This window comes from Rana temporaria, chromosome 6, assembly GCF_905171775.1.
Source record: "Rana temporaria chromosome 6, aRanTem1.1, whole genome shotgun sequence".
Classification (NCBI taxonomy): domain Eukaryota; kingdom Metazoa; phylum Chordata; class Amphibia; order Anura; family Ranidae; genus Rana; species Rana temporaria.
The window spans coordinates 94,861,320-94,875,225 of NC_053494.1; the positions used below are offsets into that span (position 1 = coordinate 94,861,320).

The 13,906-nt window shown below is 45.0% G+C and overlaps 1 protein-coding gene across 3 annotated transcripts in view; it reads right to left on the reverse strand.

Annotated features, from left to right (window-relative positions):
* Positions 1 to 13,906, reverse strand: part of LOC120943613 (katanin interacting protein) — a 227,576-nt gene that overhangs the window by 190,995 nt on the left and 22,675 nt on the right. For all 3 annotated transcript variants that reach the window (XM_040357002.1, XM_040357000.1, XM_040357001.1), the window contains one exon: positions 7,304 to 7,461. In XM_040357002.1, the coding sequence (XP_040212936.1) occupies positions 7,304 to 7,461 (158 nt within the window). The remainder of the gene's footprint in view (positions 1 to 7,303; positions 7,462 to 13,906) is intronic.

The following is a 13,906-nucleotide window of genomic DNA, read 5'->3' on the forward strand; positions in this document are numbered from 1 at the left end:
TATGTAATGGCTATGCTGCTCTGTGTCCCGTGATGTACGATAAAGAAAGAGAGAGGTAGAAAAATTAATAACTTGACTGAAGAAATATTCAAAATTGAACAGGAACATAAAAAAACATCAGGGGAAACAACAAGAGCTATATCATAAATTAGTTAAAGAGATGAACTTAACCACTTAAGGACCGCCTCCTGCACATATACATTGGCAGAATGGCACGACTGGGCACATGCACGTACAGGTACGTGCTGTGCAAAGCTCCGTGACCACGGGACCAGCTGACCCAATCACTGCTGGAGTCCAGCGATCGGTCCCCGGAGCTGAAGAACGGGGACAGCTGTGTGTAAACACAGCTTCCCGGTTCTTCACTGTGGCTCCGTCATCGATCGTGTCATCCCTTTTATAGGGGGACACAATCGATGACGTCACACCTACAGCCACACCCCCCTACAGTTGTAAACACTATTCAGGTCACACATAACCCCTACAGCGCCCCCTGTGGTTAACTCCCAAACTGCAATTGTCATTTTCACAATAAACAATGCATTTTAAATGCATTTTTTGCTGTGAAAATGACAATGGTCCCAAAAATGTGTCAGAAGTGTCCGCCATAATGTCGCAGTCACAAAAAAAAACGCTGATCGCCGCCATTAGTAGTAAAAATTAAAAAAAATAATAAAAATGCAATAAAACTATCGCCTATTTTGTAAACGCTATGAATTTTGCGCAAACCAACCGATAAACGCTTATTGCGATTTTATTTTACCAAAAATAGGTAGAAGAATACGTATCAGCCTAAACTGAGGAAAAAATTTTTTTTATATATTTTTGGGGGATATTTATTAAAGCAAAAAATATTGCATTTTTTTCAAAATTGTCACTCTATTTTTGTTTATAGCGCAAAAAATAAAAACCGCAGAGGTGATCAAATACCACCAAAAGAAAGCTCTATTTGTGGGAAAAAAAAGGACGCCAATTTTGTTTGGGAGCCACGTTGCACGACCGTGCAATTGTCAGTTAAAGCGACGCAGTGCCGAATCGCAAAAAGGGGCAAGGTCCTTTAGCTGAATTTTGGTCCGGGTCTTAAGTGGTTAAAGAGCTTATGGAACAACAGATTAAAATTAAACTAAATAGTATTGCAAAAGAAAGGTATATGTGGGGAAATAGATCCAGTAAACATCTAGCAAAAATGGTGCAGAAAAAAAAAAATACAGAAATTATATATATAAAAAAGAAAAAAAAAAAAGAAGGGAGAGGTGGTATATTCAACAAAGGACATAGCAGATACATTTAAAAACTACTATGAGGGTTGTATTCTGTAGAGCAGAAGATTTGGCAGAAAGGGGAGAAAAAGGTAAAAATAAAAGAGTTTCTAGAAGGAGCGAGATTGCCCATTATCGGTCAGACCGAAAGATCAATCTTGGACAAACGAATAACCGAAGAATAAATCAGTGGAGCGTTGGCGGACTCAGCCCTGGACAAAAGCCCAGGCGGGTTTACAACGTTCTACTTTTAAAGGTGTAGGGAGATTTTGATCCCAAAACGGTGTCACTATTTCAACGAACTAGGGAGCGAATATGAAATGAGCAGAGAGGCTCTAGCAGCTACGATTATAGTAATTCTGAAGGAAGGTAAAGATGAAATGCTTTGTTCAGGATGCAGGCCTGGCTCTCCAGGCAGCAGGCAACTGGGATGTGTGTCTCGGGTATTAGGGATCCTGCGGGGGAACTGATCTGTTCACCGGAGGCCATCAGTAAATGCTTTGCTGACTTTTATAGACTCCCTTACAGCTCAAGGGCTGACTACGAGGTCTCAGATCTCCGGACATATCTGGAGGACATTGACATACCGGTTCTCACGTCGACGTATCGCACAAAACTTGATGCTACCATTACGGTTCTGGAGGTCCAGCGAGCCCTTAAGTCCATGCAAGTGGGGCCACGCCGGGACCTGATGGGCTCCCTGTGGAGTTCTATAAGCACTATGCTGCGGACCTCGTCGGTAAATTCCATTCCCTTCTCTCAGACGCGTCACGGATGGGGAGGCTCCCTGATACCATGAGCGAGGCGGTGATTGTGGTCATTCCCAAGCCGGGGAGGGACCCTACCCTGTGTTCCTCGTATCATCCCATCTCTTTGCTCAATGTGGACGCAAAGATCTTGGCGAAGATCCTCGCGAATAGACTGAACTTGGTCATAACTGCCCTGGTACATTCGGACCAAACGGGTTTCATGCCGGGGACGGACGGACATCAACATTAGACGCCTCCTCACCCTCATTGATAGAGCCGGGGAGGGATCGACGGGTGTGGTGGCCTCACTCGACGCGGAGAAGGCTTTCGACTCTGTCGAGTGGGGCTATCTGTGGGAGGTACCCTCTAGTTTCGGGTTCGAACCGGTCTTCACAAACTGGGTGCATATGCTATACAACTGTCCCTTGGCCAGAATTAGAACTAATGACTGCCTTTCTGAAATATTACAGCTGGGTAGGGGTACGAGGCAGGGGTGTCCCCTCTCCCCGGGCTTGTTCGCCCTGTCGGTGGAGCCCCTTGCCATATTGTTGAGAGCGGACGTGAGAGTTAGGGGATTACAGATAGTACCGATAGAGGAGAAGTTGTCAATGTATGCAGATGACACCCTCCTCTATCTGGCGGATGCCTCATCCTCCTCGCAAGTGGCCTTGGACCTTATTGATCGGTTTGGTTGGTACTCGGGCATACGCGTTAATTGGGATAAATCGGTCCGGTTCCCACTCCATCCCTCGTTCTTGCGAACCCCGACACGTACACCGCTTCAATGGGTGGATGAGTTAAAGTATCTGGGTATTAGGATTAGTGGTGGGGCAGGTGACTATATTTGTAAGAATATTCAGCCGCTTATGACTAAACTGGCGGCTAGATGTACGGCGTGGCGCTCCCTCCCCCTGACACCGGTGGGCAGGGTTAATTTGTTGAAAATGGTCTACCTTTTTGTAATACCCCTTTGCATATACCTAGGACATTTTTTAAATGCTTGGAGAGTCTGCTGTTATCTTTTGTGTGGGCTGGGCGGCCTCCCCGGGTGGCGAGGCAGATCCTATACCTCGCTTTATCTGGAGGGGGGCTAGCACTTCCGAATTTCTTGATCTACTACTGGGTGGCAGTGCTGGTTGCGGTTCGGTGGTGGTTCTCCCAGCCCAGACAGAATCCGGCAGTCACACTGGAGGCGGCTATTCTGGGCTCATATGCGGCCCTGAGTAAATTGCCATTCCGAGGCCTCAGGGCGAACCCCTCTATGGAGGACCCACATGCGGACCTCAGTCAAAGTCTGGCAGGAGGCTCGGCTTATCTATAGGAAGCCCGCCCACATGTCCCCGCATATGCCCTGTGGAGCAATCCTATGCTGCCCCATCTGAACAGCATCCCGGATCCCTCCCTCTGGGCTAAGAAGGGCATTATTAAGTTGAATCAGATAGTTCATGAGGGCAGGCTTATGCCCTTTCGGGAGATGAGGTGTGCTCATGCCCTGACGATCTCTTTTCAGTTTAGGTACAGGCAGCTTGCGCATGCCTTCAAGGCCCAATTCTCTGACCCCCTGACTTTGGAGTCGACTCTGTTGAGCGACTCCTGAGTAATGGTGCACCCCCTGTCGTCTTCATACCTGCATCTAACGGTGGCGTATGATATCAAGCTTACTAAGTCCTGGGAAAAGTGAAAAGCTGACATGTCGTCCTTGGATGAGGAGGGCTGGGAGGAATGCATTTCCTCATATATCCCTTCTTTGATCGCTGCGAAAGACAGATTTATTCAGATCAAATTCCTTCACAGAGCTTACTACACCCCGCAGCGGCTGGCTTGTATCTACCCGTCGCGGGACCCTAACTGCCAGAGGTGCAAACGAGAACTGGGAACATTCTGGCACATGGTCTGGGCGTGTCCCAAGTTCCAGCCCTATTGGACGGTGGTGGCCTCCAGACTGACTGATGTGAGTGGGATGGTTATTCCGGTCGACCCGACAATCCGGTTACTCAGCCATCTAGATGACTTTATGGGGGATAGATACTGTAAGTTGTGATTGACCTTTGCCCTTTTTTATGCCAGACGTGAGATACTCTTGAAGTGGAAATCAGAGGATCCCCCCACTTGTGCCTCTTGGCACCGTTCAGTAAATTTGGTTCTTCCCCTGTATCAGCTGACCTACGAAAGTAGACAGTGCCCGGACAAACTTGACAGGATCTGGTCCAGCTGGACGGGAACTCGGGTTGCCCTTGCCCCCCCCCCTTATGGAGGGGGGGGCGTTCATAGCGCCCCATAGGACAACCACTGTTCGGAGTCCCCCCCCTCCTCTCCTGTTCTACTCCTGTGTATATTTTGGATTGTAGTTTGGGTGGGATGGCTGTAAAGTGTTTGCCGAGACTCATTAGTTTGCCATGCTCACTGTTTACCTAATTCTTTATTGAGACTGTTGCCTTGGGACCTAGCCTTGGCCCGGATAGCACTGTATGCTCCTGATACTGGATTTGTACATCATTGTATTTACTGTAGTACACCTGTAATGTAATGCTGATTTGTCTAATAAACTCTTTCCTGTTAAAAAAAAATATCAGCAAATTAGAAGAACGGCTCTTAAGGGAGGAGTTTAGGTTTCCTTGGCGGAAGGAACTTAAATACTTAGGAATTAAACTCGCTAATTCAATTAAGAAAGTATATAAAATAAATTATATTCCCCTATTAGATGAAATTAAAACGGAAATCAAAAGGGTAACAGACCAATTTCATGGATAGGACGAATTAATATCTTGAAGATGGTCCTCCTTCCAAAAATTCTGTATGAATTTCAGATAATACCAGTAGTATTGCCGCAATCTTATCTTAGAGTACTCAAAACTTTGTTAATGAATTTCATATGGAAGAATAAAAAAACATAGAATCTCCTTCCTGGTATTAAAACAGGAAAAAAAATATGGTGGACTTGTGGTCCCGGACATTAGAAAATATTATAATGCGGTGGTGTTGTCTCGGGTCGTGGAGTGGGCCAGAGATAATCAGGAAAAAAGATGGGTAAAGAATAGAAAATGCACTGTCTAAGGCAAAACTGGGAAGCATAATTTGGAATCCCCCTCAGTATAGAGCACTGGATGAGAATACGATTTAACACGCAATGCACTTAAAATTTGGGATATGTTGCACAAACAAATAGATAAGGACTATAATTCACCTCTCCTAGATTTAAAGGAAAATGAATATTTTGCACCAGGAAAAAAAACAGTGGGTGGGAATTGGATAAAAAAAAGATAAAGTACAGCTAAGGCCCCATACACACGAGAGAATTTATCCGCGAATACGGTCCAGCGGACCGTTTCCGCGGATAAATCCTCTCGAGGATTTTGGTGGATTTTCATGCGATGGAGTGTACACACCATCGCATTGAAATCCGCGCCAAAATCCTCTGGCGATGATGTGTCGTGCCGTCGCCACGATTATGACGCGGCGACGTGCGCGACGCTGTCATATAAGGAATTCCACGCATGCGTCTAATCATTACGACGCATGCGGGGGATCCCTTCGGACGGATGGATCCGTTGAGTCTATACAGACCAGCGGATCCATCCGTTGGGATGGATTCCAGCAGATGGATTTGTTTGGCATGTCAGCAAATATTCGATCTGCTGGAATCCATCCCAGGGGATAAATATCCGCGGAAACAGATCCGCTGGAGTGTACACACCATAGGATCTATCCGCTGAAACCCATTTGCTGGGATTTTTCAGCGGATGGATTCTATCGTGTGTACGGGGCCTAAGGGATAAAAAAAAAAAAAAAAAAAAAAAGGACAAATCACACCATTGCAGGAGTTAAAACACAACAAGGAATTGATGGTAATTGAGTGGAGATATCGACAGTTGTGCCACTTTGTCCAAAATTTACCCCAACCATTAAGGTCAGGGGAACAGCTTACATCATTGGAATGGTTATGTATTACGGATAAATCTAAAGGCATTATTTCAAGGCTTTATAAAATATTATTGGCAGTGGACGAACTGGAGATGCCCCCATTCATCAAAAAATGGGAATGGGAGTTAGGAACACAGAAGGATAAAACCACTATAGGCAAATTTTAAAAACTGACCCACTCTTCGGCCGTGGACAATAGGACCACAGAAATTTATTATAAGTGCATGGCAGGTTGGTATGCAACACCAGATAAATTGAGAAAATTTAAAGAGGGACAGTCGGCGAACTGTTGGCGAGGATGTAAGACTTCAGGCACAATGGCCCACCTATGGTGGAACTGCCCAAAAGTTAAAGAATTTTGGGAGAAAATATTAGGTTTGATAAAAGATATTACCAAGAGGGAGATAAAAAAACAATCCATGGATAGTACTTTTTCATGGAGGCGGTGAAATCCTACAAAAAATCCCTAATACCACATTTGTTAAACACGGCTAAAAGGTTGATCCCCAAAAAAATGGCAGGAGGTGGAGTGTCCATCAATATGGGAGTGGATCGACTCAGTAGAAGAGACGTATATTATGGAAGGACTGAAGAATAGTATTGAGGAGGGAAAAACAGGATATAAAGATAAATGGGAATATTGGAAGGAATTTACGAAAACTTGGAGCTATGCGGAAAACCTAAGGGCCTATACCTGAACAGGGGTCAGAGTAGGAAGGAATAATAACGTACGTTTTTTTTAATCGTAATTAGGAGGTAGATGGGGGGGGGGGGATGAGGGTTAAAACAGGGATTTTTCTTAAATGTTCGTATACAGTATGGTCATATATCTGATATTTTTATACTTTGGAATTGTATTGGAGTAACTACGATTGGAACTTTTTGATAACATAGAATAAAAAAAGAAAGAAAAAAAAAAAACACAAATGATGTGAAACCGTAGCAGAGACGACATAAGCAAAAAAAAAAAAAAACATGGAGCAAGTCTCTTGTTTTTGGTGGAGTCTAAAGTGGTTAAGAAAAAGAAATAAAAAAAAAGCGCAGTTCACATCCATGCACAATAGGGTACTGGCTGTACTGGCCGCAAGTGACAGTGGAGTTGATTAACTAAAACTGGAGGGTGCAAAATCTAGCGCAGCTTTGCATAGAAACCAATCAGCTTCCAGTTTTTTTTGTTTGTCAAAACTGAAGTTAGAAGCCGATTGGCTACCATACACAGCTGCACCAGATTTTGGACTCTCCAGTTTTAGGCAATCCAGTATGTCCAAGTTACATTTTACATTAAATTAACCGTGAAATCATGCTTTATAACTCAATTTACAATTGACAAAGAATCATATAAAGCCATTTATATTTGCTTTCGAAAACACCCACCTGTCTCTTGTGATTTTAAATCACCTCTTACTAAATTGTGTGTGCTGTAATGTTTTCTCAACTCAGCATTTGCTCCATTTATATAGACGGAAAATCCTTGTTCCAGATGTTCTAACTTGACTTGTGTAGGAGCCTTTGCTTTGTTAATGTTCTGTACCCTACAAAAAAAATGCATTAGTAAAGCTTTGATCACTGAATACCAAGGAGAATTAATAATAACCCCCATATCACTAAAATAATGTACATCTAATCAGGCATTTCAGAGAAGAAAGTTACCCAGTACCTCTTTACAATCAGGCAACCGTGATGTTGGATTGCCATACAAAATGCTTTAAATTATACAGCGTAATTTATTGAATTATTTGAGATCAGAAGCTTATTTACGTTCCTTTGACTTGCCTCAGACAAGCAGCGCAAAGATTTTACAAACATCTTTTAACCACTTAAGGACCAGCCGCCATCGTTATACAATTGCTATTTTGACGTTAAATACCGTTGTTATGGCAGCAAGTAGCTGCCATAACCCCAGTATTTTTAAAAACAGGCAGACTGTCCTCTTTAGGATAAAAGTGGTCTCAGCAGCGGATTTGCCACAAGTTCACTTTTATCAGGGGCGTGAGAGGTCCCCCCCCTCCCGCCATGCTCCAGAGTCATCTCCGCCGCTTACTGAAGCCGTCGGCAAAGACAATCACGTCTGCTGGTCCTCACTGCCTGGATGCGAGTGAGGGAAAGATGGCCCCCGCTTGGCTCCATAGTATTGAATTTAAAGCCCCCGTCATTATATTATATATATATATATATATATATATATATATATATATATATATATATATATATATATATATATATATATATATATACACACACACACATACATATACACAGTACAGACCAAAAGTTTGGACACACCTTCTCATTCAAAGAGTTTTCTTTATTTTCATGACTATGAAAATTGTAGATTCACACTGAAGGCATCAAAACTATGAATTAACACACGTGGAATTATACATAACAAAAAAGTGAGAAACAACTGAAAATATATTTCATATTCTAGGTTCTTCAAAGTAGCCACCTTTTGCAGCAGACACATCTCTAGAACTGTTAAGAGGAGACTGTGTGAATCAGGCCTTCATGGTAGAATATCTGCTAGGAAACCACTGCTAAAGAAAGGCAACAAGCAGAAGAGACTTGTTTGGGCTAAAGAACACAAGGAATGGACATTAGACCAGTGGAAATCTGTGCTTTGGTCTGATGAGTCCAATCTTGAGATCTTTGGTTCCAACTCCCGTGCCTTTGTGCGACGCAGAAAAGGTGAACAGATGGACTCTACATGCCTGTTTCCCACCGTGAAGCATGGAGGAGGAGGTATGATGGTGTGGGGGTGCTTTGCTGGTGACACTGTTGGGGATTTATTTAAAATTGAAGGCATACTGAACCAGCATGGCTACCACAGCATCTTGCAGCGGCATGCTATTCCATCCGGTTTGCGTTTAGATGGACCATCATTTATTTTTCAACAGGACAATGACCCCAAACACACCTCCAGGCTGTGTATGGGCTATTTGACCAAGAAGGAGAGTGATGGGGTACTGCGCCAGGTGGCTACCTCTTGAAGCTCATCAAGAGAATGCCAAGAGTGTGCCAAGCAGTAATCAAAGCAAAAGATGGCTACTTTGAAGAACCTAGAATATGAAATATATTTTCAGTTGTTTCACACTTTTTTGTTACGTATAATTCCACATGTGTTAATTCATAGTTTTGATGCCTTCAGTGTGAATCTACAATTTTCATAGTCATGAAAATAAAGAAAACTCTTTGAATGAGAAGGTGTGTCCAAACTTTTGGTCTGTACTGTGTATATATATATATATATATATATATATATATATATATATATATATATATATATATATATATATATATATATATATACACACACATACACACACACACACACACACATACATAAATACATACACACATACACACAGTTGCAAGAAAAAGTATGTGAACCCTTTGGAATTATATGGATTTCTGCACAAATTGGTCATAAAATGTGATCTGATCTTCATCCAAGTCACAACAATAGACATCCACAGTCAGTTTAAAATAATAACACACAAATAATTAAATGTTACCATGTTTTTATTGAACACAACATGTAATCCAGTGTTTCTCAACCTTTTTACCATGGAGGAACCCCTGGCAAAGGGTTTAAGATGTCAGGGAACCCCGAAAATAGCGTTCAGATCTACAGCTCATGGAACATTGATGTGAATAGCGAGCTGTGATAGAACAAACAATTATTTTAAGAAATACTGTAGCATTAAATAATACAAATATTAGGACTTACCTATTTTATGTGAAACGTGTGTGGTTTTTCTTCTGAAACACACACACCACAGTACAGGGCACACAACCGGGTATGGTACAGGTCACTCAACATGGTACAGGTTACATAGCCAATTACAGGTCACACAGCAGGGAATGGAGCACACGTCAGGCTACATGTCACACAGGTAATCCAGCACACGTCAGGGTTCATGTAACACAGGGAATCCAGCACACATCAGGGCACATGTCACACAGGGAATCCAGCACACATCAGGGTACATGTCACACAGGGAATCCAGCACACATTAGGGTACATGTCACACAGGGAATCCAGCACACATCAGGGCACATGTCACACAGGGAATCCAGCACACATCAGGGCACATGTCACACAGGGAATCCAGCACACATCAGGGCACATGTCACACAGGGAATCCAGCACACATCAGGGCACATGTCACACAGGTAATCCAGCACACATCAAGGTACATGTCACATAGGGAATCCAGCACACATCAGGGCACATGTCACACAGGGAATACAGCACACATGTCACATAGGGAATCCAGCACACATCAGGGTACATGTCACATAGGGAATCCAGCACACATCAGGGCACATGTCACACAGGGAATCCAGCACACATCAGGGCACATAGGGAATCCAGCACACATCTGGGCACATGACACACAGGGAATCCAGCACACATCAGGGCACATGTCACATAGGGAATCCAGCACACATCAGGGCACATGTCACACGGGGAATCCAGCACATGTCACACAGGAAATCCAGCACATATCAGGGCACATGTCACATAGGGAATCCAGCACACATAAGGGTACATGACACACAGGGAATCCGTGCTGGATTCAGGGTACAGGAGTTTTTTTTAAATGCAGAGTAGCGCGGGAAGCAGCTGTAATAAGAGCTCTCTCATAGCACAATCCTTCCGGCCGGCCCCTCTTTTCCACCCGTCCACCGCAGGCGCTCCAATATGACATCACCTGGGGTGGACGGGAGAAAGGAGGGGCAGGCTGGAAGGATCATGCTATGAGAGAGCTCTTATTACAGCGCTACTCTGCATGCTGGCCGAGACTCGATCTACCCGTCAGCTGTCTGATTGATGGGTAGATTGCGGCAGAAACCCCTGGGGACTTTTTGCGCAACCCTAGGGTTCCGCGGAACCCCGGTTGAGAAACACTGATGTAAACATTCATAGTGCAGGTGTAAAAAGTATGTGCACCCTTGGATTTAATAACTGGTTGAACCTCCTTTGGCAGCAATAACTTCAACCAAACGTTTCCTGTAGTTGCAGATCAGACGTGCACAACGATCAGGAGAAATTCTTGACCATTCCTCTTTACAGAACGGTTTCAGTTCAGCAATATACTTGGGATGTCTGGTGTGAATCGCTTTCTCACCTTCAAAGACATTTTATTTTCAAAAGAAGAAATAGAAGGTACAGAGCAACCAGTCGTACATTCACAGAAAAAAACACAACAGAAAAAACGTGCACATAAGAATGAGCATAGGTATCAGGAACCTGTACTCACCGAGGCCGAGATGCTGAGGACGGCTCACCTTTGCGACCCTGCGCAGTCCACTCTCTGGAGTTGAGACAGAGGAGGGAAGGCACAAGGAGGCACCGGTGCCGGAAGCAGGTCGGTAGACTTGGTGCGTCTGAAGGTAGCTGAGCAGGCGTGGAAGACTGGAACCAACTGGAGATCAGGCAGCTACTGGCAGGAGGTCCAGAAGAACCAAGCAGGAGACAAAGACAAGTCGGGTCACAGGCCGTGGGTCAAGGGCTGGAGAAGGCAGAGGAAGTCCGTAGGTACAAGCCAAGGTCAAAGGGCAGGAGACAGCAGCAATCCAAGATACGTTAGCCAAAAGGTCAGAGGTTCCGGGTGAGAGAAGAGTGGTCAGGAAGTCCGGGTCAAAACAAGAAGATATGGCAACAGGTAGACTCACTAAAGCTGATGACAAACCAGCAACCTGTTCAGGGAATGCTGCTGGTTTAAATAGGAGTGTCAGTCCTCTGATTGGCCCCAGGGCTGCCGCGTGCGTGCCCGTGCGCGCATCCACGCACACGACGCGCCGCTGTACCGCGCATGCAAATTGCACACAGGTACGCGCCGAAGCCCCATTCCACCGCGCATGTGCGGGAGTCTGTCAGAGACGGGACTAGTACCCTGACAGTGCCCCCCCCCAAGGGGCGGACTCCGGACGCCCAAACTGGTCATTAACTCTGGGTGTTCCAGATGAAAGGCCCGAACCAGACGAGGGGCATGGAGATTACGGGAAAGCTCCCAAGAGTTATCTTTAGGGGGATACCCCTTCCATTTAATAAGATATTTTAGCTGCCTTCCTCTTTTTCTACAACTCAAGATAGCTTCCACCTCAAATTCTTTTTCCCCCTCAATCTCCACTGGTGGTGGTGGCAGTTCCTCTCTTCCCTTGAAGGGATCCGACACAACGGGTTTAAGTAAGGAAGCATGAAATACAGGATGGACCCTGTAAGACTCGGGTAGTGCCAGTTCGAAAGCCACTGGATTGATCTTCCGCCTGATTTCGAATGGGCCGGTGAACCTCGGACCCAACTTCCGTGAGGGGACAGGTAATTTGAGGTTGATGGCGGACAGCCAGACCTTCTCATCCACTTCGAAAGCTGGGCAATCCTTCCTCCCTTGATCATAGAACCTCTTATAGTCCTCCTGGGCTTGCTGCATGACCTCCTGTAATTTCTGGAAATTCCGCTGAATGAAGGTTACATGTTCCTGGACAGCTGGCACGGGTGCTTTAGGGATGGAGTCTGGGAGAAAGGAAGGATGGAAACCAAAGTTAGCCCAGAATGGAGTTTGGTTAGTGGTGGAATGTACGGAGTTATTATAGGCGAACTCGGCTGAAGATAGCAAGGAGGACCAATCGTCTTGGGAGACTGAGCAAAAGCAACGTAAGTATTGTTCCAGCGTTTGGTTGGTCCGTTCTGTCTGGCCATTACTTTGGGGATGATAGGCAGAGGAAAGGCAGATTTTTACTTCCAGTGCTTTGCAGAGCTCCTTCCAAAATGTGGATGTAAATTGAGTACCTCTGTCAGATACGATGCTTTTGGGCACCCCATGAAGCCTGACGACCTCTTTAAAAAAAAAATTTGCTGTATCTGCCACGGCGGGCGTACCTATCATAGGCAGAAAATGCGCCATTTTGGACAGGCGGTCAACCACGACTAGGATCGTGGTAAACCCTGCTGATGGGGGAAGATCGACAATGAAGTCCATAAAGATTTCAGCCCAAGGGCGCTCCGGAATGGGTAGAGGTTTAAGCAGGCCCCAGGTCTTCGTGTTTGGCCCCTTATTCCGTTGGCAGCGAATGCAGGAAGTGACATAATCTTTACAGTCGGACCTCCATTTTGGCCACCAGAAAGAGCGGGAGATTAGCTCGGAGGTTTTACGTGTACCAAAATGGCCTGCCAATTTGCGATCATGAAAAGTGCTCAGAATCAACTGCCTAGCTTCCGTTGGCACAAAATTTTTTCCTTGCGACCACAGCAGGTCACCCCTTTTCTCCAAAGAGGAGATCTCATGGTCAGGGCACCGTCGACAGGCTGCTTTCAGAGAGGTCAATAAGTCTGCTTGAGGGAGTAACAAGAAATTTTGAGACGAAAGGATAGTGCTGGGTTCGGATGTTTCAGGAAACATCCTGGAGAGGGCGTCAGCCTTTCCATTTTTAGAGCCGGGACAGTAAGTAATATGGAAATTTAAGCGAGTGAAGAAGAGAGCCCAGCGGGCCTGCCTGGGTCTTAGACGTTTTGCGGACCGCAAGTACTCCAGGTTCCTGTGGTCGGTGAAAATGATAATGGCAAATAAATGGACGAGAACTGGACAGCCCCACTCCAAAATCACTTAAAAAACTTGTCTTTTTATTTTTCAACTGCACAAACAGTCACTGCAAACCAACAAGATACAGTATGGCCGACGCGTTTCGCACTTACAGTCAGTGCTTAGTCATGGCTGTAAGTGCGAAACGCGTCGGCCATACTGTATCTTGTTGGTTTGCAGTGACTGTTTGTGCAGTTGAAAAATAAAAAGACAACTTTTTTAAGTGATTTTGGAGTGCGGCTGTCCAGTTCTCGTCCATTTATTTGCTATCATCAGCATTGCCAGCACCTTGGTGGTTCAACAACCCTTGATTGCTCACGGGGCTCACCTGGAGCGGTGAGATATCTGTCTGTTTGTCTGAAAATGATAATGGGATGAGCTGCCCCCTCCA